Genomic DNA, 25,208 nt, shown 5'->3' on the forward strand with positions numbered 1-25,208 from the left:
GAGGATAAGAATACAACTCATGTTGTTGTGAGGCCTCAAACATTTATGACTCTCAGCTGGCAGGTGTCTGTCTAAGTGCTAAGTATCATTATTATTCTCTCCAAATCTGAGTATTTCTGTCAGCAAGTGTCTCTGCCTGGGGCTGGAACTACTGTCCGCCCAGACAGAGTCCAGAAAAAGCAGACAGCACCCCATTATAAGGAAACACACAGCTGTGCTCATCTCAGCATAAAGGCATCAATTTTACTCAGCACTGTCAAATGCAGAGTAATTATACAGGGCTGGACATGGGGACCCCAAAGCAAGAGTCCTGAAAGAGACCCCTCTCATTCAGCTGAAAGAGACGCCTTCAGCCATTTGCACTGATAAACCATTATCAACCCCCTCCCCACTCACAAACCCTCTGCCCTCCCACAGGCCCTCTCTATTGGAAGCGAAGGGAAGTGCTGGACAGGCTAAGCTGTTACCATAGCAGCCTCCCCTCTCCCTAACCCTCTCCCCCTCCCCCTTTCCACCATTATGGAATTATCCCATCCTGAAGTGTCCTGTTGTGTCTGTTAATACTAGATTTCCCCCAAACAATGCATCTCTCCACCCTCCTAAAATAATCAGGGGACTCCAAAGATTCTGTGTTTAGGGCTAGAGGTTCAGTAGCAGCCTTTAGTAAGCAGCATGAACACTGGCATATTCATGCAGCATACTCATATCTATACCAGCAGCAGCCCCAGTGCCAAGAGCTCAGCTGGGATGAAGACTGCTCCTCAGTGCTGGGGTGTCCTCTCTGCTGCTCTGTTGTGTGACTGACTGATAATGTGTTATCAGAACAAGCAGGACACTATATAGAGGGGCTCCCCTCTCTGCTCTCAGCAACTCTGCAACTTTGTACTCTCTTGGAATCACCTTGTTTGCTCTGCTGTTTCTACCTTTGCTGTCATCAGAAGAGTTCATTGAGATATTCCCCAAAAGGACCCTACACTTCACCCCCAGGACGGCATTGTAAAGAGGTAAGAGACCAACTTTTGTTAGTAGGAGCTTTTTTTTTAGGAGCTTTCCTAATGGCATTAGTTTTAGCTGGTGCCAATGAGGAGTAGAACACATACTGAGGCAGATGAATATAATGGATATGTCTGAAAATAAGAATAGGCAGCATTTTCTGAACTTCAAAGAATAATTTTCTCATCTTTATGTCACTCCTTCAAAACAAAAAAGGTTTTCAAACTTTTGTACCTAATGTATGGCATGTCTAGTGCTCTCGGATACTGCTTTGATGCTCACAATAACCAAGTATTTAAACTGAAATACAGGCTCAGCATAGAGAGTGATTTTCAGGAGAAAAACTTCAGTCAGAAATGGACTATTTCTAATGAAGTGTACTTTTGAGTGGAAGACAAAAAACACTTATTTGACAAGACACTAAAGTCATAATCATAAAACACACAAACCCACTAAAATCATACCAAAAACTGCTCTAGCTGAAGGCAAGAACAGGAATTTCTGATACCTAACATACAGGTCAGTTTATCTGCGGGGCAAACAAAAACTCCAAACTAGCCAGATAACTGTGTATAATGAGCTAGAGATTTTTCCTGCTAGTTCTTTCATTAACGACAGACAGAGTATCTGCTGAAAGAGCAACTGTGTTATGTCTATACTGACAGCCTTGTGGATTGCTCTCCTGCTTGTTTCTGAGCAGAAGAGAAACAGGGCATGAAATACGGTCAGTGTGCATGCATGTATTTCAAACGAGCAGTGACATCCTTGTTTCAGCTCAGCCCTGGGAGGCCTGGGATAATGGCTCGTTCCAGAACAGTGCTCTGTTCAGCAATACGTAAATCACTAAATATTCACACAACATCAAGAGTGCAGTCCAAGCAGAAATTATTGGATAATGAGCCAAACTCCTAAAAGAGTTTTCTGTCTGTGGAATGGAAGCCTCTTGCACCATATAGCTTAACACAGACTACACATTCTAGGTCATTTGTAAAGGTTGCTAGTTTGTTCTTAGAATTTATACAGACTATAGGAATCCCAGTGTTTTGTCTGTAAGCATAAAAACACTAAACACATTTATTTAAAATTTATAGGATAAACCCAAGGAGAATAGAAGTGGAATTGCAAATAACTGTAAAGGGCTTTCAACACGTTCTAGAGAACACACTGTCAGAGAATTATTACTTATCTAAAGTTGTAGTATTCTGTTGAAAACATGTAAGGCCTAAAAATAAGCCCAAAAATTAATTCTAGTGACATGTTGGCTTTTTCTGAACCTACTCAACTGCTACACCACTATTTCACCCATTAACTAAAAAAAAAAAACCAAAACATTAAAGCTGTAACTAAAATTTCCTTTTAACTTAAAATATAAGAAAAATTAGAAAGAGGGCCACTTTTTCTATAACTTCTAACGAGACAATGAAAAACATCTCACTTTATCTTGCTTTAAAAAGTAAATTAGATAACAGCAGCTCTCCTATGAAGGCCGTCATTTGCAAAGACTGAATCTATTTCAATTTTATCATCAGTTCTAAGACTCTCTTCTTGCTGACACTGACATACTGGGATTCCAGATAGCTCTGACGTTCTCTTTTCTACTCCAACCCACAACATTTTGCACTGAAAGCACGTCCATATAGAAATCCATAGCAGACTCAATGCTGTCATCAGTGAGGATAAAACTCTCAACTTTGAAGTGTTGCCTGTTCTAAGTCTGGCACTGATACGCAGCTGAATCTGAATTTCCAAGATCTGCCTTAGGAAATCAACTCAAATGAATCAGTTCAGTGTACCATGCTGCTAAACCCCTGATAAGTAGCTTGGAAACAGGGAAAAGTCTGCTCACTCCTTCACTTTGGGAACTGACTTAAAGCACTACCAATAAGAAGTGCTATCCCAGTCTGTTCCATCAGACAACCCTGGCTTCTCCTTTTTCAGCTGCTCCAAGCCAGTGTTTACTGCTTGCTCAGGTGTCACATGGATAGAGCAACATTTAGCCATAAGACTATCCCCAGCAGGTGTGTACACAAAGATCATCTGATTTACACTTTTTACAGATGAAAAGCATAATTAAACAATGGGCCTGACATGAAAAAAACGGGATGTTAGTTAGAACATGAGGTGATAAACACCATCATAAATTAACAGCCAGTAAAACGGCACAGTCTCACATGTTTCTCTTTTGGTACACAACAAAAAAATACATATTTTAACTACTTCCATACAAGAAGGACAAATATGTGAGTCAATGTTACTACCCCATACAAATTTTAAACTCTTGGGTTCAGGAATACTTGCAGGTTTTACTTTGTAAGGGACACATGAATAATATAAACAAAAAAACTATGGTCACCTCTGTAAACTTGTGACCTTCAGACAAAAAAAAAAAATCAGCAGGGCATTTTCCTTTTGCATATAAAAGCACAATTTCACGAGTATTTTTACAGATAAGAACAAAAGGGCTGCACAGTCTTCCTTGCACATGCAATTGCAAGTAATGGCAAGATAGCAACTTGTTGTAACTACTCAAATCCAGAAGGGTATCCAGGCAATGCATGAAGTAAGAAGGGCCCTCTGTGGCCACAGGAAGAACTTCCAATTTCTGAATTTCATCCAGTCTTCCAGCTGTTGCCTTTCTCTTCAATTGTGAACCAAACAGAAATGATTCAGGACACTAATCTCCAGTTATTCCAGTTTTCTGTTCACGGAAGTAACAGCAGCCAAACTGAAGATATTAATTACCTTGGAAATGTCTTACATTTTCTAATATATTTGTTTGGCCTTAATTCATCTCAGTTCTCTGTGATCCAAATATTTTCAGGTATCTGAACAATGAGTTCTGTTGGGGACCTGGATGCAGTGCATAATGGATGTATTAAAAAATGTATTGAGTATTTTATGGAGAAATTGTCAGTCAGTACAAAATGCAAGGGTGAGCAAAATGGAGGTACTGCTGCAAAAACTGTAACGCTTCTGAGGAATTCAAGTAATAAAGACAATGCTAGAACTTCAGACCACCGGCATTTCCCTATCACCCATACCCACAGACAAGCAATGTATAAAAAGCCATGGGTAGGTGCTCTGAAAATCCTATCACATTTCTTGTTGATGCTGTTCAGGACACTGCAAACAGAGACTGGCAAAGCTAAGACCAGTTTTGCTAAGCTTCTACTTGGAAAAGGCCCTGGATAAGCTACAGTGGAGCTCAGGCTTTTGAGGCAGGAAAAGAGAGAGCTATGGTAGAAGACAAAAGCTGCAGGGAAGGATGACACTTTGAGAGGTGACTGACAGCATGGGCATTATTTAAAATCTTCCCTGGGTCAATTCAGTGTCACAGGAGATGCTGCAACCCATCTCCTATATTAGAACTAGGTGCATTTGCCTTAAACACAGGACTGTAAACTAAAATAATGCTCAAAGGTTTTCAGGAACCCTGTGTTTTTTTAAAAAATAACAGTAATATTTGACCTATCTTTTATCTCTTTTAAAAACAAGCCAGATACTCTAAGCTAGATCACCTTACAACAGATACCTGTGCTCAGAAAAGTTGATTCATCAGGAACTCCTTAGTCCTGAATCAGGCTTTCAAATTGAAACATGCAAAGTACTTTCTAGTTAGATATACAGAACTCACTCCTACTCCTCTTCATCAGACACACAAGTATCTCACTACCTGGTTATAAAACTAACCTCAGCATGGGCTGATGACAAGCTCATCATCAGCTAGCCAACTCTTCACTGGGGCTCTTTCCACAGGAATTACTGTTCTAGTAAATCTAGCAAAACAGAGGGTATTCAGAATTCCAATATAACATTTAAATTCAGACTGACCCGTCATACCAAACACTGATGCTAGCAAACAGGAGACATTGCTGACTTTCATGTGTGGGTTTTTCAGTCTTTCAGGGTTTGTTTTGTTTTCCACAAACTCAGGCTCTTCTTAATATGTCTTAATTCTTTCACTTTTAGGGCTGCTTCTTCTTCAGAATTGTGGGGAAACATGAATGGGCCTGCAGCTTCAAGCCTGCTCTTCAACTGCTCAAATCAATCAAATTTCAGTTTGGAAACATCAGAGCAATGTGGGAAAGAGACACACCTTGAGAACATGATTTTTGCCACTTTCTACTTCCTGGACTTCATCCTGGCTTTTGCTGGCAATGCCCTGGCTCTTTGGCTTTTTATCCGGGACCAAAAGTCAGGCACACCTGCCAACATTTTCCTGATGCATCTTGCTGTGGCTGACCTGTCTTTTGTGCTGGTACTCCCCACCCGGCTGGTGTACCATTTTTCTGGTAACCACTGGCCATTTGGTGAGATCCCATGCAGACTCACCGGCTTCCTTTTTTACCTCAACATGTATGCCAGTATCTACTTCCTGATGTGCATCAGTGTTGACCGTTTCCTGGCCATTGTGCACCCTGTGAAATCCATCAAGCTCCGCAGGTCCCGCTATGCCCACGTGGCATGTGTCTTTCTGTGGGTCATTGTTGGTGTGGCAATGGCACCTCTGCTGCTCAGTGTGCAGACAGTCCAGATGAAAAACACAACTGTCTGCCTGCAGCTCTACAGAGAAAAGGCCTCACGCCACGCCCTCGTGTCCTTAGCAGTGGCATTCACCTTCCCCTTTGTTACTACTGTGACTTGCTACTTACTCATCATCCAGAGCCTGAAGAGTGGGAACAGAGTTGAGAAACACCTGAAGGAGAAAGCTGTCAAAATGATCATCATGGTCTTGATGATCTTTCTAATTTGCTTTGTACCTTACCACGTCAATCGCTACATTTATATTCTCCATTACAACGGGACCAAAGCTTCCTGTGAAACACAGCGTCTCCTGGCCCTCAGCAACCGCATCACCTCCTGCCTCACCAGCCTCAACGGGGCCTTTGACCCCATCATGTATTTTTTTGTAGCTGAGAAATTCCGTGAGGCTTTGTGCAATCTGTTTTGCATTAAAAAGACCATAATGTTGCCTCAAACATATGAGGGTAAGACAAATGAAAGCTCACTAAGTGCTAAATCTGAACTGTGAACATGACTTGTCAGCGCTTCATCTTAAGAATACTCTTCCACCAGTATCAGCTGAGAGCACAAATATGCAGCAAGACAGCCCAACCAGAGTCAAACTCATCCTGAGAAGGGAAGTTCTGTTGTTTTCATGGGGCTGCCATTAACAAGAACCCCTTGACCATAGAGAACACATGTGTCTGTATTGCTGAAACTGAAAACAGAAGGACAGTTCTGGTTTCCAAGGAATCAAACTGAGGGTTAAGCACTTAGGAATAGGGAAGGGGACAATGAGGGAAATGCCTTTTTTTTTTTTCAAAGAACCCAATTCCCAAAGCTACTTCCTCTGCACAATGCATACAGCCTTATTTAAAATTTCACATTGTGCCAGCAGTATAGAACCACTCCTAAGACAGACCTGCCTGATGAAAAAACTTCCACATTTGCACATCTTGTTCAATTCTCTGAATTCAAAGTGTTTACATGTAATATAGAGAAAATTGGTACTAAATGGTGTCAAGAAAAAGAAAAGAGACCAGAATGAAGCAACTAATCCAGCCTGGACAGGAATTAAGACAGGAAAGATTCCTAGCTTTAAGATGGTTTACAGTTCTTTTTTGTGACTTATTCCTTCACTACGGATAAAGAAGGGATTATCTTTATTCTCACTGATACAAATTGCATCCAGAAGAATATGCCTGGAAGTGACACACAGACTAGGGTAGACCAGGTACAATGAAAAGGAGAAAAAAACAAACACAAGAGTTTCCAATAATATTTACTAAAAGACTGCTTCAATGCTATGGATATAAATATTATAGGAAATCATGTGGCAGGTGAAAAATATTGTTACAGAGATACACACACCTCTCTCTGCTATGCTTTTGGGAACAAGTTCCTTACCATTTTAGATTTGGTCCACAAATTACAGAATCAAACATACTTTATCTTGCTTGAACTGCTTTTATCCTGACTGCTTCCCCAGAACTATTGAACTAATGTGCTATTCCAACAGCCCATTCTAGCAAGACGAGATGCCATAAGAAAATCAGTTTTGCCCAGCTCAAAAACTAAGGCACAGAGGCTGCATGCAGTATGAAAAAGAAGAGGGACTTGAGAGGACTCCTTGCTGGACAGATACAAGTATATGACCTTATCTTCCTTCACCATTTAGTTAGGGAAAACATAAACTCTAGGAAACTATTAGGCTTTGCTCATAACTTATGAAAGCCTAAAATTAACTCTGAATTGTGCAACACTGCTAACTGCTGGATTGCTTTATTTTCTTATAATGGTATGCTTTTATATAAGCTCTCTTCTGTGTTTTTATTTCTTATTTCTGAATTAAATGCATTAATTGACCTCTAGGATTTATTCTTGTATTTTTGCATTAAAACAAATGATTTCTGAAGACTGGTGAAATCATAGGCTGAAAAGACTTTGCTGTAATCATTGTTATTCTTTTGGCCTTTTGCTACATCTTGATTTCCTGCTCAGCAGCTTACTTGATAAACAGCTGCCTGAGATCACATAATCCCTTTTTCTCACTTGTTATGCAGCATTCTGCCTGAAATCCCTTTCTCTTCCAAAACACATTTACTAGCCACTAAAATTTGAGTTTCTTGTTGGAAACAAGAACATGCTTCATTGGATGAAGAACTTCTTACCTAACAAGTTATTCCTGAAGTTTCTTCTGTACCTTTCCAAGCTTTCCTTCTCACTGTAAAACTGACCACCCTCAGCATCTCCCAGCTCTATCAATAATATACTGGTAAAATTTTCTGACCTCCTGCTCCATCTTACCTGCCAGCATTCTTCACAAAACCCAGGTCAGCAAGGGTTACGTCGCAGAGCTCACAGCGGAAACATTCTGGGTGCCAGTTGTTGTTCATTGCCTTGATAACACGCCCAGTAATGAACTCACCTGCAAAAGGAAACCAGGAGATGCATGCAGAAAACAGTTTCAGCAAAATCTACTGTCCTTCACAGTCCTTCCACTTTAATTTCATAATTACTATTCCAGTCTAACTTGAAAAAACTCCAAATTATTCCCACAACCAGAATAACCCAAAATCACTGCTGGTATCACACTTTGTTCTCACCCAGAACCCCTGACTCCTTAAAACAACCCCAAAATCCCAGCCCAAGGCTGGATATCCCAGCAATGCTGCGAGCTTTGCACAGCCCTGCAGTTGTCAAGCCCTGGTGTTGGTATTTGCCACTTCTTACCACATTCCCCGCAGCAAGGAGCAAACAGCATCTGGAAGTCATGCTCACAGTACTTCCTACCTTCAAACTGTAAGCAAAACAAGAGAGAAGGAGCCCCTATGAATAACTGAACTACTTTTACATCTTGACAGTTCAGCATGATTTTCCATTGATATGGCCATTTAGTCAAGGTCAGTTATATTTTCCAGTTCTAGCCCCCTACACACCTGTCAACTCCTAAAGGCTCTCATTAAATAAATATCCAATATGGCTTCAGCCTCATGGTGAATTTGCACAGCTACATTAATAGCAATGATGCTACAAGATGGTAAAAATCCTGAAGAATACCCCAATCCTTTTCTTATAGTTGCCTTTAATTTCATTTTTGCTTTAGTTTAGTTCGGAACTACTATTTCTCCTACACGACGCTAAAACTCACATCAAAATAAAATACAGCAAGTTTAAAACAATGTGTTATTCAAAATACATGTTTATGCATATTTTGCAAAAACAAATTCAAACTAGCTTTTAAATGGGTTCACTTATTTTAGTTGCCCAACTGGATCCGTTTGGTACAATATGTCTAAAAATAAAGACAAAAAAATCACTTATGTCTAATGAAATATTAAGGCCAGGTTGGACAACGCTTTGAGCAACCTGCTCCAGTGTAAAGTGGCCCTGCTCATGGCAGGGTTTGTAATGTGATGATTTGTAAGGTCCCTTCCAACCCAAGCCATTTTGTGATTCTGTAATGATTAACAAAACACTATTTTCTTTTTGAAATGTGTCTTACCCAAAGAACAGCTTTTTTTTCTGTTACCGGAGGAATACGTGAGAAGAAAAAGAGGGAAATTGAGTTGGAAGCTCCTCAAAAAAAATGGCAACAAATGTTTAGGGCTAAGAAATTAAACATGCAAGAAAGCTAAAAATTCCTTGCATTTTACCAGAGCTATTTCTCTTCTCTTCCAACCAGCCCGAGAACTCACCTCATAGAAGAGTCCCTCCGGGAACTGCCGGAAGCACTGAGCACAGACAAAGCAGCTCTCGTGATAGAGCTCCCCATTGCTGTTCACAATCCTCTCTGCAGGATCGAACCGCACCTGGCAGCGCTCGCACACGGCATTTGCCAGAGCATCAGACATATTACTGCAATAAAGGCAAGAGTAAGAACATGTATAAACACAACATTCCAGCTGCTTTTAACTCCCTCTTACATTAAAAAAAAAAAAAATCAATGAGTTAATGAGTCACTGACATGAGTTAGAAATAAGGTTCTGAGAACTCATATGTGGCAGATGAGGTCAAGTAGCAGATGTACCTATTGTACACTTTTGGCTATTTCACCAATATTTCACCCCATTACATCATCCTGCTAATAGTTCATAGCAAATACCCACAATTTTTCACAAACCAGCAGTTTGGAGAGCAGCAAACCTAATGATCCTGACTTCTTGGGCTTTCTGTTCTCAGGACATGGATCTTCTGATATGTAGTAAGCACTGATATCCCACTGCACTCTCCCCTTAACTGCCAGCAGTAATAAAGCATTTCCCCCTCTACAATCCCCTGTCTTTCTGACAAATTAGTTCAAACTGTGAAAGCATTACAAAGCTATGGGCAGGGAGAAGTTTCTCTAGCTGGCTTGGCCAATGTCTCAGCTTCATTCCCTCAGAGCATGAGGCTAAACCCACCCCCCACCCCCCCCAAGCCACACTTACAAATCACAAAGAATATTCCCTTTATCTAATCTAAGCTAAGGAATCACGCTAACCTTTTCCACAAAATTTTCATGCTTGCCAGCACATTAATCTAAGTTAATGCAGTTTGAAAATGTTTATCACATATGTAAGCTAGGAGGGAAAAATTACAAGGTACATCTCAGTTTCATGTTGCAGTGTGGTCTTTCTTTTAACCTCCACACTATCCAATAGTATAAAACCTTAATATTATTACTCTTTTAAATATAGAAAAACTGTTTTATGCCTTCTGGACACCTTTTGAATTCCATTATTGGAATAGGGGGAAGTATAAAAAACTGCCACCATGTTAAAAAAAAATCTTCAAACTATTTTTATAGTACTTTTCCTGAGATAGGTAATATATGCATAAAATGAAAGACAGCTTGCTTTACAAAGCTTTCTTCTCTCTTTTTAGATTCAAAGTTACTCTGAACTGATTTTCCATTGTTCATGTCACTCAACAACCCAACATGCTACTTTTCCCCACTTCTTCATGGAAAACAGTGATTCAATAAAGTTTTCTAGGAGCAGAAGATTCTCTTTCCTCTGGTCAGAGACATCCCCTCCCAAAAACAAGACAGTGTCTGTATTGCAGGGCTTCGTGCCCTGAGCACAACTGCAATAAGCAGGGAGCAGCCTCACACTCCTGAGGTAGCACAACCAGCCCCGATTCCAGCTGGCTGAGCAGAGCCAAGAGTCTCCCTTCTGCAGAGGGGACACCTAGGGCACATCCTAGGCTGTGACCTAGAGCAACCCCTCAGTAAAACCAGACTTTCTTTCTACACTGCAATTCCAAGGGAGGCAAAAACCAAGACAGACCACAATAGTCTCAAGAATGGAGTACCAATTTAGCAAAAATTTGTTACAACTTGTTTCCTTCTTGCAGTACAAATGATGTGTAAAAAAAAAACAGACATGGACTGGAATTATGGACAAGAGGAAACCCTCTAATTTCATAAACTAGAGATCATAGGTTAAAGAAATATTTTTTATTTTGACACAGTACCAAAGGAATAGATCAGGACAAAAACATCAGTGTTTGCAGCAAAGCCAACACCTAATCAGCTTGGTTTTTAGTCACCACTCTTCCACCTACACCACACAAATCTATACCAGGATTTGAAAATACAACTTTCACTTCAAGTACTTTTTCCCTATTGAAAAATTTAGTCCTTAAATTCCAACACTGGAGCTAGCCAACAGCCAAGATTAATAAAGACTAATATAATTATAGTGAAAAATCTCGTCTAGGAAGAAAAACCAGGCAAACCAGCAACTATTACACACTAGACACTAAGAACAAAGCACCATCTTATGTTGTGTTTGTTGGGTTTTTTCCTTTACAAACAAAAAGTCAACATTTTAAAAACATTAATTTTCTTCCTTTTTTCTTTCTCCAAAGGGACCCACCAGCGCCAGTATCAACATGCAGGGTGAACTCTGCTAGAGCAGCCACCTCCACAATGGCATTTCACAACAACTACAACCTACACAGCCACTCTCCTGCATGAAATGCAGTGCAGCTGTGACACCCCACAGCAGACACCAAAATGCACTGCAGCTGTGACACTGCACAGCAGACACCAAAATGCACTGCAGCTGTGACACTGCACAGCAGACACCAAAATGCACTGCAGCTGTGACACTGCACAGCAGACACCAAAAGGCACTGCAGCTGTGACACTGCACACCAAACACACCAGGAGGGATTCCCACACAAATCCCACCGCTGTCTTGCTAAGAAAGATAATGAAGACACAGGGGCTCCCCTGATGTTGATGCTGCTGCTGACAAGATTGCCTCAAAGGCATAAGAAAGATGATCATGATACAGTCTGAGCTGTCCACACAGGTGAGCTAATGAGTGACACATTATGCAGATGAGAGAAACTATTAGTCCATGAAAATTTAAATGAAAGAACTAGTACAAAAAAGAACAACTCGGTTCTCTACCTCAGCTAAAACTCAACTGAAATTTTTGGGAAGAGTCAGACTACCAGAAGTCAAGTGAACCACATCAGCTCCCACCAATGTATCTCCTGTAATGCAAACCAGCAGCTGCAGCTCTTTGACAATCCACACCAAGAGTTTTGCATCCTTGATCTCTTTCTATTTATAGCTCTGCATCTATTTTCACTTAAGACGTTTTATTGTTTTGCATTCAAGCTACAATTTGCCACTTCAGCAATACCCTGAAGATATGACTTTGCATTTATTCAAAGGTTTTACTTCAACATTTGCCAATTTCTTAATTTCCCCTGAGGACACACCCCTGTGTGCCCTCCTGTTTATACAAAACCAAGCATTTTTCAACTAGCTCAAGGTTCAAATTAACCAAAGCTGGAAAGAAGAGGGAGCACCTTGCTAATTCACAGCAATTTTATGGTTCAGTTTACTATACTGCTGCAAAAGCACTTCTGCTGGCAGCATGGGGAAAGAAAGAGTAACACCACAACCATCCTTTTGAAAAGTTTGACTTGCTGTGCCACTCATCAGATATTTACACCCAAATCTGTCCCACAAAAGACAGTCCACAATATAAAATACTTCTATTCTGTTTGCTCGTTGATTTTTTGCTATTCAGTAAAATAAAGAATCTTCCTCTGTTTTAACAATAAGCTGGTGACACAAAGACAGGAAAGGCTGCTAAAACACTATGAGATCAGCATCCTGAAGTTATCCTGTCCTGCACAACCCTAAAAAATACCAGTATTGAAACAATGCTTTTCCCAATCTTTCATCATTATGTGCTGTATCTTTAACAAAGTAGCTGATTTACAGATGTTTTTACCATTATAACTAGGTTTCTCATGCTTTAACTTCTCAGAAATATTTACTATAAAGTACCATCATAGGTCCCAAATGGGAAAAAAACCCAAAAACTAAAAACAAACAAACAAAAACAAACAAAAAAGAGAGAAACAAAAATTCCTCCTTTAAAAGAAGTGGGCATTATCTAGGAGACCCATTCTGTGCCACAAGTACAAACACTACTGGAATATTTGAAAGCATTTTACCACCTTCTATCACTGAAGTCAATATTACCTCTGTTTGAAAACATTTGTTCACAGGGATTTACCACTGGTGACAGAATAAGTCAGTCTTCACCATCACATTTGCAGATTTCATTATCTTAAACGTGGCTACAAGACAAAATTGTCTTGAACCAGACAACTTGACAATCAGGAAAACAGATGAACAGTCTCAGATTTTGCCTCAGAAGGGAAGAACTGCAGGAGTGAAGAGTGCTTCTGTCAGAAAAGCCCAGCCAAAAAAACATCTTCTTTAATTGGCTTCAAAAGCTTTTTGGTTTTAGTATCACAAGTTCTCCATCACAATGCTGAATGAGTAATTGATTTAACAGAGTCCCAAAACCTTGCAGATAATACATAAAGAAAGCAAGACAATACTTTGAGATACAAGAATGCGGGGCATTATCCAAACCTCAGCAAGAGAGCAAAACTTACGCTGGGAAACCCTAAAACCAGTAGGAGCAAGTGTATACAGAAAATATCACAATATGATTACATTCTGGTTTGTATCACAGGCAGATACAATAAACTGCAAGAGCTATTACCACTTGTTTGTGCCACAGATAGCAGCAACCAAGCCAAAAATGACAGCAGACCAGGAGAGGGGCTGGTTCCCACCCCCACAGCACAGCTGACAATTAGTGGCTTAAAATCCTCAATGTTGACAAAGATACAAATGAAATCTGGTGGGACAATACCAGACTTTATGATTAATTTCACAGATAGTGACTAACGCAAAGACAAAAGAAAAAGGAAGGGTGTCAGTTCATGAACTACTGCTGAAAAACATCCCCAAACTACCCTTATCATTCCAAAATCTCTTCACTACAATTGACTTATCTGGACAACTTTCCCAAACTGAATTAACTTCTTTAGTTGGGTTATTATTAAACTTGTCATAAAATGCTGGGGAAAAAAGTATGTCCCATTTGTTTAATGCATGATTTGTTGTGCATTTGGTAAACTATGTGCATAGCTTAACCTTTTCAGCATTTCTCCTTATGCTTGCATTGAATTTTCAGTTCTGGATAGATATTTCTTTACTGACTAAGTAAGAATGAACATTGTTTCACTCAGGACATCTTCCTTCATCATGCAGGCACCAAACTCTCAGTGAAATAAACATTTTTCTTTCTTACTTAGAATATAAGGATAGCCAAAATTAAGAAAAACGTACAAATGCACCTTATGGTCAGAATATGGGGGGAAAAAAAAAATCTCTCTTTGGGCCTACCAGTAACAGCAATTTACAATTAAGTAGAAATTGGAGGGGTTAAAAAAAATATGCACATATTGCAGCTGAAGCCAGAGTACAAGGTCCGTATGGTGGGCCTGCAGGATGCTGCAATCAGGCAGACTTTTGAGACTAGCAGCAAAAGTCTCTTGGTATTCACACTGAAAAAAAAGTCCTATGCCATAGATACTTGGGAGTCTCCCTCAAAACCAAGACATACTTATTGCCAGTAAATCATGACCAGTTACTTAATAAAGACACACAGTTAGCAGTGTTCACTCAGCCCAGGCAAATACCAGCAACATAAAGAAATGTACAGGTTTTAAATAAATTATTCCTCTTACACAGGAAAACCATCCTTTTATTATCAAGCATGTACCACTTCATACAGAATGTCTACTTGAGAAATAACTCCTAATGCACATTAGAGCTTTCTCCACTTCCATTATCTGAAAGGAGCTTAAATGTAATGTTTGTTTACCAGCATTGACAACACAAATCAGTCCCCACATGTATTCATCAATTAGCACCAACCAGTAGCAGCACTACTGTTGCATTACTCTCCTCTGCCTGAAGAAAGGACATAAACCATCAAGGCCTATCAGGAAGGAGAAGCAAAAATTATTACTAGCTCAAAACTTATGGATAAAATATAATAATTCAGGAGAGAAACATCTCGAAGGGATTGAAGTTTTCAGCACTATGACCTGCTCAATAAAACCAAAATATATTTGCTCTATGCTTACATTGCTTGAAGAAGTACAATGTGAAAAATGTACTCAATTTACCTGTACATCTTCTTTTTCAGTGCTTTTCTTTCCTCTCACAGGCCTCTTCCATGCTTCTCACTTTTCCTGACCAGCTCACTGTCCCCACTCAATGGCACCACCACCCTGTTAGCCCCCCTCCTCATTAAATTCTCATACATTCACACCCATAGCTTCTTGTAAGAAAAATAAAAAATTTACCAATAACCAAAAGCTATTAGCTAGAAGAAAAAAGAACAGGAAAAGGAGGGCTTTAGTGAGGGATGTACAATTCACATTGAGAGGTCAAACTAATTCCTCATGTCCAGGTAAGCATCAGGCCTACTTCCTGCAAAGAAAAGTCTAAAATTCAGACCTGACTGCTAGAAAAAGAAAATTACCTCTCCTGGATGCTCACTACCCTCCCAAGTGGCACAGACTTCAGATCCCATACTGCTGCTGCATCTTACAGTTCTCCCAAAATAAAAGAAACAAAGTTTTATTTAGCTCCTGCTAATGTATTGCCATGGCATATATCACAGCTGAGATGGCCATGACACACAGAGCATCACCACACAATGTCAGAAAGCTTCAGCCCATACACAGTAACACCAGACCACTTCAGAGGGCTTCAGGTATCTGCTCATACAGAGTAACACCACTTTAGAAAGCTTCAGGCATCTGCTCCCCTTGTTCTTTAGCCCAACCTTTTATCCCCTCATGTTGATTCATGGCACCTGTGTGCCCTCTGTTCCCTTTGGTGGTTGGTCAGTGCACTGGGCACTCCATGGCTCATTGTGTCAGTGCTGCTCACCTGCTGCTCACAGCTGTGACACTGGGGATGAGGCCATTACCACAAACTGGGTACCTACAATTTACCTCCTGCACAACATTAACTAATGAAAATTCAAGAGTAAAATTTTAATATGAAGTGTGGAAAAAGTAATGATCATATCAAGCAGTGGAATTGTCTGGACAGATTTAAGAAGCTGTGGTTTACATGTTCTCGTGACGAAGCTACACTTGAAAGCTCCAGTTGCTGAAGCTGGATGGGAGTTATTTACAAAAACTAAAATCAACAGGCTTGCTATTAACAGTATAGGTAACGAATTGACTACTGAACCTTAAAACCCAAGGAATGATAGAATTTTATCAACATTTAGAAAAATTACTGCATTTCTCCCTTTTTTTTACTTCCACAGTGCCCAAATGCTTCACCATTAACACCACTAGCACTGTCATGGTTTGACACTGGCCAAGCATCAGGCACTCAGTCACTCACCCTCCCCTGCTACAGCTGGGCAGAGGAAAAAAAAATTAACAAAGGGTTCATAAACTGAGATAAGAACTAGGAGAAAACAAGGGCAAAACAGGCTCAACTTAGAGGTACAAAGTGAATTTCTTACTAGAAAAGTGAGAGGAGGATAATGAGAAGTAAAATAAGTCCTTTAACCACCTTTTTTCCCCAACACCTCCCTCTTTCCCACTGAGAGTGCAGGGACACAGGGCATGGAGGTTTTGGTAAGTTTGTCACCTGTGGCTTCTCTCACTGCTCAGGGAGAGGAACCATTCCCCTGTGAGACTGTGGGATCCCTTCCCACAGGAGACAGTTCTCTGTGAACTTGTCCAATATAGACAATCTCACAAGCGGCAGTCCTCCCAAAACTGTTGTGGCATGGGTCACTCTTCCATGGGATGCAATCCTCCTCCAGCTTAGAAGTAGGGGCCCCCTCTCTTTACCAGGTCTCCCACTAGATCACAGCCTCCTCCAGGCATCCACCTGCTCCAGTATGGGCATCTCCCCCAGGGGCTGTGGGTGGATCTCTGGATCCCCTGTGGATCCCTGCGGGCTGTGGGTGGATCTCTGGATCCCCCATGGATCCCCACAGGCTGCAGGGGCACAGCTGCTTCAGCATGGTCTCACCACAGACTGCAGAGGAATCTCAGCTCCAGCACCTGGAGCCCCTTCTCCCACTCCTTCTCCAGTGACTTTGGTGTCCATGTTGTTTTCCTCACATGTTCTCACCTCCTCCTCTTCTCTGGCCAGGAAAATCTGTGCCCCACTTTGTTTTGATTTTCTTCTTCAATATGTTATTGAATACAGAGGCATTACCAATAGTTCTAACTGGCCCAGCCTTGGCTATGTCCATCTTCAGAGCCATCAGGGACTGGCTCTGTTGTATATGGTGAAAGCTTCTATCAGCTTCTCACAGAAGCCACCTCTGCGGTGCCCCTGCTACCAAAAACCAGGCCATGCAAAACCAACACAAGCACTAATGCTGGTTCTGAACACTCTAGCACAAAGCTTGAAATGGGAAAGGTTCTCCATTGTTGCTTTCCTGTTATTGTTAAAAACTGAAAGCTTTCTCATCAGGAAAGCCCTTTCCTTCTTAATCTACTTGGAATTGAAAGCAAACTGACCTCATCCCCTCTGGCTCTGTATCAACAATTCTCACTTTAAATAAAACAGCCCCACCACCAGAACCGAAAATCTAGCAAATCCTGGAAAATCCTTTAACAACGCCGTTCTCTTCACCTTGGAGACCTACCCACGAATCCCAGCTGCCGTGTCTGTCGTGCTGCTCAGCAGTGACCCGGTGCCGCTCAGCCGATCCTGCCGGCGCTGGTAAAGCTTGGAGGCTGCCAGCCCCCGGAGCCTCAGGCCGGCCATGGCACCCCCGGCCCCTCTGCAGGGGAATGCAGGGACACAACTGGAGCAACACCAGCAGCAGCGATACTCAGTGAGTCACCTTCCTTTGGGGAGTTGTGTTTACATTGTAGAAGAGCTGAAGCAGGATGCACAGACACCCGATCATGCATTGTTTCTTACAACCTGTCTGCCATTCTGCCATATACTTAAAATCTGACAGCCTCTTTCCTGTATTCCACTAGGAATTATCTACTTAATGCAGCACATGAAGGGCTACATTAGCATCTCATTCTTTCCTAGCCTCCTAGAACTCTCTGTATAAATGTCACAAATGAGGTAAAAAAAAATCCTGCGACTTCACATAATTAAGACACTTAAATCAAGAAAACTTTCTGATCAAAGCACAGAGAAATGCAGAAAGGCAAAGCAGATTACTAGAGCTCTTGATAGCGAACACTAGAGTTTACTGCAGATCAGTATCTGACCCTGGCATCTCCAAGTGCTTCCCTGCAGGCTGCTGTACTACACTGTGCAGGATACTGTACACAAGAGAGCTGTTCCTTCCACTTGGACAACGCATATTCCAAGAAACAAGGTTGCAAATACTTCTGTTCTCCGGACTCACTACAGCCAGCAGCAGTCGCACACAGCAAAGGGTCAGGAAGCAAGGAGGAAGAACATACTTGGCATTCCAGGCTCCAGAGCTCTCTGGCCTTCAAGCATTACCATGAAAAATATCGTAAGAATCATTACTAACAAATTACACTTTAGTAAACTGAAAAAAAAAAAACAAAACCAAAAGGAGTGGAGGGGAAGGGGTGGAAAAGGGGAAGGAAAACGAAAAGGAAAAAGAGGATTTTTGTAGCATGAGCATGAAATACATCTTGGCAAGCTACAGAGGAAAAAAATGAGGACTGATGACTTCATGAGTTCTAAATTAATATTAATGAGCAGGAATCCCTTCTGACACTTAAAGAAAAACAGAAGGGTTTACTGGGGCCCAGTAGAACAGACATGAATAAAGAACAAAATACTTTTAAAAGCACAAATCAGCAGCCTTAAAATCTACAATGCACTCCAAATTTCCTTGAGAGTTTCAGCTTCTGACATGACAGCAATCTGCCACTACCATTTCTTTCACACTGTAGTGTTGTTTATACATTTCTATTTTACAATACAAACGGAATAAAGAAAAATGTCCTCCATTCCGGGTGTCTCTGCTGATCTTTGAAATTTTAGAGCAATAAACAATTTTTAAAATGTAAGATTAAAGCATCTTTTTACTTCTAGCAAAAAGCAAAATATTAAATCACCACAACAATAATCTCCCTTATCCTTAAGGAATCTGACAAAAACCCTCCTTCTCTCCCAAATACTAAGATTTTACCTGACTCATATGACATGATTCCATTGGTTTTCAAATAATGACTCTTCACAGAAACTATGACTGTCTTCTTCAAAAGGGAAGATGAGGGAATTAAATAATAAAAAAATAATAAAAAAAAAAAAATCTCAACGCAAACATCCTGTCTTCCCATCCCTCAACACAAGCTCGCTCACTCACTCCTCTCTTGCCACCTTACACACAGAGGGAAACTGCACAGGTTTGCTTTTTCTTTCCCTGTTGATAGATTGCTTTTAAGAGACAGGGCTGATGCCAGACTCTTACAGGTGGTTATTTTCTGGGCCAAAGCAGAGAAGCAAGCAGCCAGACTTCTTTCAGGCATTTTCAGGCTCTTCCTCAGAGAAGGACCTCTATGGCCCCAGAACAGCCTAAGGACCTTCCTACCTAGAGAGCAAATTTAGATCAAAAGATTAAGATAAATAATTTTCATTTTCAACTCAGAAGAGCAGAAATGGCTGCTTCCAACTCAGAGAGATAAAATATCTCTTATATATTTAATAAGATAGATGTCTTATATATTTAATACAGGTACAATCTACTCAGCACCAAGAACCTTTTGTAATACTGTCCTTTATACTCCCTCCTCTTTCTAACCATTTTACTTACAACTGCCTCATGTAAAGCAGCAGCAGCTCTCTCTACTGAATTAAAAAAGCACCTAACCAGCTCACCTAATTGAAAATAATATACTGTTATTTCTTACCTTCACTGGATTAGGAACAATCAATAAGCATATCTGTAAAAGCAGCTGCTCTTCTTTTGTTGACTACAGGAAGTACATAGGCGTATCCAGATCCCAATTCGACCAAGTATAGTGATAACAAAAATTTCTTATGAAGATAATCATGCTCTGAAACATGCACTTGGGAACTGTTTTTTTCTTGGGCTTTGTATTAGATTAATTTCTAAAGGCAACTCCAAACTGCCCAGGCATTTTTCACCTTTTAGTTTTCTAATCAACATCACAGCAGCAAAGCTTTAAAGGAAACTCTTCCATTTTTGTTTAGTTTCTGCTTTGGGCATTTGACAATGTTTTGCTTGCTGGTCATTCACAGATCTTCCTTCTTAGGAATAAGCCCATCATGAAGACAAGGAAAATAAAACAAGAAATTCCAGCTAACCAAACAAAATCAATCAACCCCATCCTAAACTCCAACAATCCTCAAAACGGCAAAAGTCAAAATGAACAGATGGACTAAACACATCAAATACAATTCTAGAAGCAGTCTTTCCTTATTTATTGATAGGGAAGTACCATAGTTAACTTCTAAATGCTCCAAAAATCACACCAACTGTATTTATCAACACTGAAAATCACAGAGAGACTGCTTAGAAGCATACTGTTCTTACATCTAATATACTATCTCTTATATAGAATTTGTTTTTAAATGTAGTTAAAACAACACGTAACCTCATAAAACTAAAGAGTGTGGCCAGCGGGTCAGGGAGGTGGTCTCCTCCTCTATTTCCCCAATAGCCCAGCCCAGACCTGGCAGTCACAAATACTATTTCTAAAATCCAATTATCTAGTTATCAGTTTTCTCTAGCAAAACACAATCCTCACACTGTAAAAATGTAACTAGTGGTATGTTTAAGATTTGCATTTCATTTGCTAGTCACCTAATTTTAGTAATTTTTTACTATAATTACAGAAAAAGAAAGATGCGCACTTCTTTTTCCTGGACTTATATTTCCCCCTAACTTTAAAAATCAATACATCAAATCACTGCAGTTTTTCAAATTCAGGAAATGCGTCTGCAGCCAAATGAGACAGAGCACAATGAAAATGGAGTTATTTTTCATGTATTGTAATAATAATAATACATCTGTAGTCAGAGTATCTAGAAGAGAGCCCTTTCATATTTCTACTTTATAAGGAAGGTGAAGTGAAAAAGAATACTATTTCAGTACTCCATGTTTTCATTCTTCACTTTAGAACACTGTAAAACAACACAATCATTCTCTGTGTCAACAGTTTCAAGACCAAAGGGACATTTATGTCCCCTTCCTGACCCAGGAAGGTTCCCACTGATGGATACTGTGAGGATGTGCGAGCTGTGAAGCAGTTCATCTCCTCCCAGAACCCTGAAAATCCCACATCCCAAAAGCTGGAGAACATCTGACTACATAATGTCAGCAGACTTGAAGAACTCCCAGATAGCAAACCGGGAACAACATCTGGTTAGCACTCAGCAATGGCCCATAGCTGGATCTAAGGAAGAACATTCTCAATGCTGAATTCTTTCCAATGCCATAGGAGTCTGTCCCAGCCTGAAAAACAACACTGAGCATGGTGCTTGTCAATGGCATAGGCCAGGCAAAGTGCATCGTTACACAGACACTACGAAGCTTTGCTGGGAAACTACTACCCTAAATGGATTATAGTATTAACAAAGAAACAGCCAGATGAGTTACAGCTGTGACAAACAACTTCAGTTAATTGTCCTGTCCTGGGAATGACAGCAGACAGAACTTTAGAAATAAATGTTCAGGACAAACATTCCTGAAAACGTCAAATAACACCTGCATTCGCTTTTCACAAGCTAAAGCCAAGGCCTGCTCATTTTAACAACCCTCTGAAGTAAATCCAAGGAAAAGAGAACAGAAGTTCTGCATCACTTTGAATTGCACACTTTGCAGTGTCTCAGCTACCCTGAAATTGTCCACCCAGGCTCACACGTCATGTCAGAGCTTCAAATGAACAGTGCTGCACTTTAAAGGCAAGTTTCAGAGGCAGCATGGAGCGAAGACAAAGTCCACTAGCACTTCACTGTCCTCCTGAGTGACTTCACCCAAGGTAAGCCTGTCATTCTAAACAGTACCAAGCCACTGAGTTCTTAAAAAATAAAATCAGCTGGGTTCATATAGCCACAGTTCTTTCCAAGTCTTCTCCATCCTTTCTCCATTTAAAAGCTGGGTACCCATCACCTGTGAACATTTAAGGCTCCTGAGTCTTCCTCTAGCTATAGGTAAATGAACGTAAACTTGTAAATACACACCTGTTTCACATGTCAGAAAAATAAAAAAGGGACCATTAAAGACACAAGGCAAAACCCAGAAGAGTTTTGAGCATGTATAATCACCCAAGAACATCAATTTGTCATTACAGAGACCAAAAATAATACATTCCCAAATCATAGGTGAGCACACACAATTATTCAGCAGGTTCTCACACCCAACAACCCACTAATCAGGATCCACTTTGAATGATCAGGAAACGCTGCATAATACAAACACCAAGACTTGACACAAAAGGAAAGTGGACATTTATACACAAAGTGTTCTGAATCCATCTCAGTATTCCTAATCACGAAGAACAATGCTTCAGAACTACAGTAACATAGCAGGGTTCACGAGGATGAGTGTCCTAAAAAGGGCACCTTGCTAATTGTAGTATTATTTCTTAATGCTTTTCATCTCAAAAACGTTTCACAAAAGCAAGCTTATTTTAACAAACTACTTATAACGTCTGGGTTTTATTTTACATATGGGACAAAAAAGTGACATTAAAGCACTTGTGCAAACGCTCTCATAATGCCAGAAAATGCCTTCCTTGCTCCTCTTCTCATTTACAACTGTCAACGAAGTTGCTTCACTGCGTTCTCCACTGCCAGACAGCATGAGAGGAGAATCAAGCTCCAGATTTAAACAGCTCCTGGAACACGTTAACTCCAAGACCAGCTCGAGGAAGAGCAGAGTGCGTCCGTGGGCAGAGGGGCTGCGTGCAGATCAGCGAGAAGGGCTCCGCCGGGGCAGCGGCGCGGGCACAGCGGGCGCAGGCGGCCGGCCGGGCCACATCCGCAGCTGCTGCCGCCAGCCCTGCCTCTGCTCTGCCCTCGCTGTGCCAGCCCTGCCTCTGCTCTGCCCTCGCTGTGCCAGCCCTGCCTCTGCTCTGCCCTCGCTGTGCCGTGCAGGGCTCAGGCACAGCGGAGCAGCTCCGCGCCTGCCCGCCGGGCCGGAGCGTGCCCCGCTCCGCCCAGGCCTCCCAGCAGCACAGCGTTCTCCCCTGCCCCTTGCCGCCAGGCCCTCACGGCGTTACCGCGGCCAGAGGAGCTGTTCCCACACGCCACGGCCGGCCCAGGGCGCTGAAGGCGGGCACGGCCCAGACCCCCGCCCGGCTCCCGCGTGCCCGGCCTCACCTGCCCGTCATGGCGGCGAGCCCCGCGCTGTCTCTGAGGGGCTGCGGGGCGGGACGGGCGGCTCGGCCCCGGCGGCCAGCGCTGACCCCGCCCCGGCCCCGGCCCCTTGGGTGTGGGCGGGCGCCGCAGCCCTCGGTGACTCAGGGCAGCCCCCCCGGACCTGCGCATACTTTTCCTATAAAGGCAAAGGAATAAGGACTGGCGAGGCTGCGGAGCGGAGGCGCGGGGGAGGCGGCGGACAGGCACGGCGCTTGCCGCGCCCCGCCTGGCAGCAAGCGCACGGCAGCCGCCGTGAGCGTGCGGTGGAGGCGCAGCGCGGGCCGGGCGCTGCCTGCGCGCACCCACACGCACCGCACCGACGGGACTTGGTTCCCGAGATCAGAGCAGCCGCGCTGCCTGCCTGTTCTTCGGGCTGCTCATCCCTGCACACAGCCCGGTGGCGAGAGGAAGTGGCTTTCCGGCGTTTTACCCTCGGGGTGCAGAAGACAGGTCTGGAAAGCTTCTAGAAAGCGGTCGTGGCAACCATTGCTGTTAAAGGATGAGGGGACCGCACCCCTCCAAGTGCGATGTTTTTGCTAACGTGTCATCCCCGCTTGCCCATGTTCAAGCATACTCTGATGTAAAATGAATCACCAAATGCCATAGGAAGCTTCTGACCAAAAGCAATTTCAAACTTTGTTTTGATCTTGCGAGGTAGCCTGGTATGCCGTGACTTACCATCGTTACATATATTGTTGCATCTTGACAGTGATGAAACTCTGTGCTCTGTTTTCTGGTGTCCATGTAATCTCATTTTTCAGCCCTACAGTAAACATTTAAAATTGTACATTGTTCTTCCCATCACTGAGTAACTGTTAGCCAGGTATCCTAATGCAAAACACCACACTGCTGTGCAGTATTAGATTTTGATGAGTTCCTTTTATGAAACTCTGGCTTCAGTAAAATGATCCCTCCTCATAGGATGGGGGAAACAATTGGAAGGGTAAAAATGCAAAAAAAAATTGATTTGAGTTATTTTAATCAGGAAAAAAAAAGGGGGGGGGGAAGGCAAACAAAAAAACAACTCAAAGTAAACAAAATCAAGAAAAACAAATTATGTAAAAAAATCCCAATTGTTCATTGAGGAGTTGGAGGATTTGGGACTGAAGGAGTGAAGTTGAGAAGAATAAGGAGGGTTGGGGGAAGGTGTTTTGATTGTGCCTTTATTCCTCACTGTCCAATCTATTCTGAATGGCAAGGAAGTAGGTTAATTTTCTCCCAAATTAGTCTGGTTTGCCCACATAGTAGTCAGTCAGTGATTTCCCTGTGTTTATGTTGACCCACAGGAGTTTTCATCTCATTTTCTCCCCCTGTCTTGTCCTCCTGAGGAGCTGGAGTGTGAGAATGCTGGGTGAGAGCCTGGCAGCCAGCAAAGCCAGGCCATCAGACATTTGCATCCATAGGAATGGGAAAACTTACACAAATGAGAGAATTCACACAAATGAGAAAGCCAGAACACAAGGCGGAGCAGAAGCAGCATCAGACCTGCCTGGGGCACAGTCAGGGAGGTAGATGCAAGTCAAACCTTTCACAATAAGACAACACTAGTGTTTTCTCTGTGATGTTTCCCAGCTGTGATGCACTAGTACAAGAGCCTTCTTTTGTTCCACTTGTTTGGCTCGTCTTTCCCGGATAGAAAGCTTGACGTTCCAGGAGTTGATTCAGTGTTGAATACTTTAGTCTTGAATTCATATCACTTAGTTTTTTGCCTGTGTTTTAAACTGAGTTTCTGTGCCATTGTGGGAAATGCAGCAGATGAGCAGCAGATAAGCAGATGTCTACCAGAAGAGACCTTCAATTTCCTGAATAAACTGTAAAAAAGCAGGGAAAAAAAGTCAATAAGACAAGTTTTATTGTACTATTTCTTGCTGTATTTGGAGCTACATAATTGGTATGATATTGCAATGCTCTATATTCTGAAAATCACTGCAAAATCTTTGGTCCAATTTTCAAAAGCATAAATGGGAGCTTTTGGGATTGACAGTTTAGAGCAGGCTGTCACTGCATTTTGTAAACA

General features: G+C 41.8%; 2 protein-coding genes across 6 annotated transcripts in view; one reads left to right on the forward strand and one right to left on the reverse strand.

Moving 5' to 3' along the window:
* LIMS2 (LIM zinc finger domain containing 2) overlaps nucleotides 1-23,187 on the reverse strand; it is a 29,505-nt gene extending 6,318 nt beyond the window's left edge. The window contains exons 1-4 of one of the 5 annotated variants that reach the window (XM_021544399.4): nucleotides 23,153-23,187; nucleotides 9,195-9,354; nucleotides 8,230-8,296; nucleotides 7,804-7,924 (exon numbers count right to left, since the gene is read on the reverse strand). In XM_021544399.4, coding sequence (XP_021400074.3) covers nucleotides 7,804-7,924; nucleotides 8,230-8,296; nucleotides 9,195-9,354; nucleotides 23,153-23,163 — 359 coding nt within the window. In that variant the 5' untranslated portion in view covers nucleotides 23,164-23,187. Of the gene's footprint in view, nucleotides 1-7,803; nucleotides 7,925-8,229; nucleotides 8,297-9,194; nucleotides 9,355-17,507; nucleotides 19,034-19,716; nucleotides 22,804-23,052 lie in introns of those variants that run through there. The other 4 variants (XM_085587100.1, XM_085587099.1, XM_085587098.1 and 1 more) reach the window with 4 other exon arrangements.
* Nucleotides 650-10,480, forward strand: GPR17 (G protein-coupled receptor 17). The gene is made up of 2 exons (XM_021544398.3): nucleotides 650-1,004; nucleotides 4,963-10,480. The coding sequence occupies exon 2, from the start codon at nucleotides 4,994-4,996 to the stop codon at nucleotides 6,023-6,025; it is 1,032 nt and encodes a 343-aa protein (XP_021400073.1). The 5' UTR covers nucleotides 650-1,004; nucleotides 4,963-4,993; the 3' UTR covers nucleotides 6,026-10,480.
* Nucleotides 23,188-25,208: the final 2,021 nt, after the last annotated feature.

The sequence above is a fragment of the Lonchura striata genome, chromosome 9 (genome assembly GCF_050655825.1).
Source record: "Lonchura striata isolate lonStrDom1 chromosome 9, ASM5065582v1, whole genome shotgun sequence".
Lineage (NCBI taxonomy): Eukaryota > Metazoa > Chordata > Aves > Passeriformes > Estrildidae > Lonchura > Lonchura striata.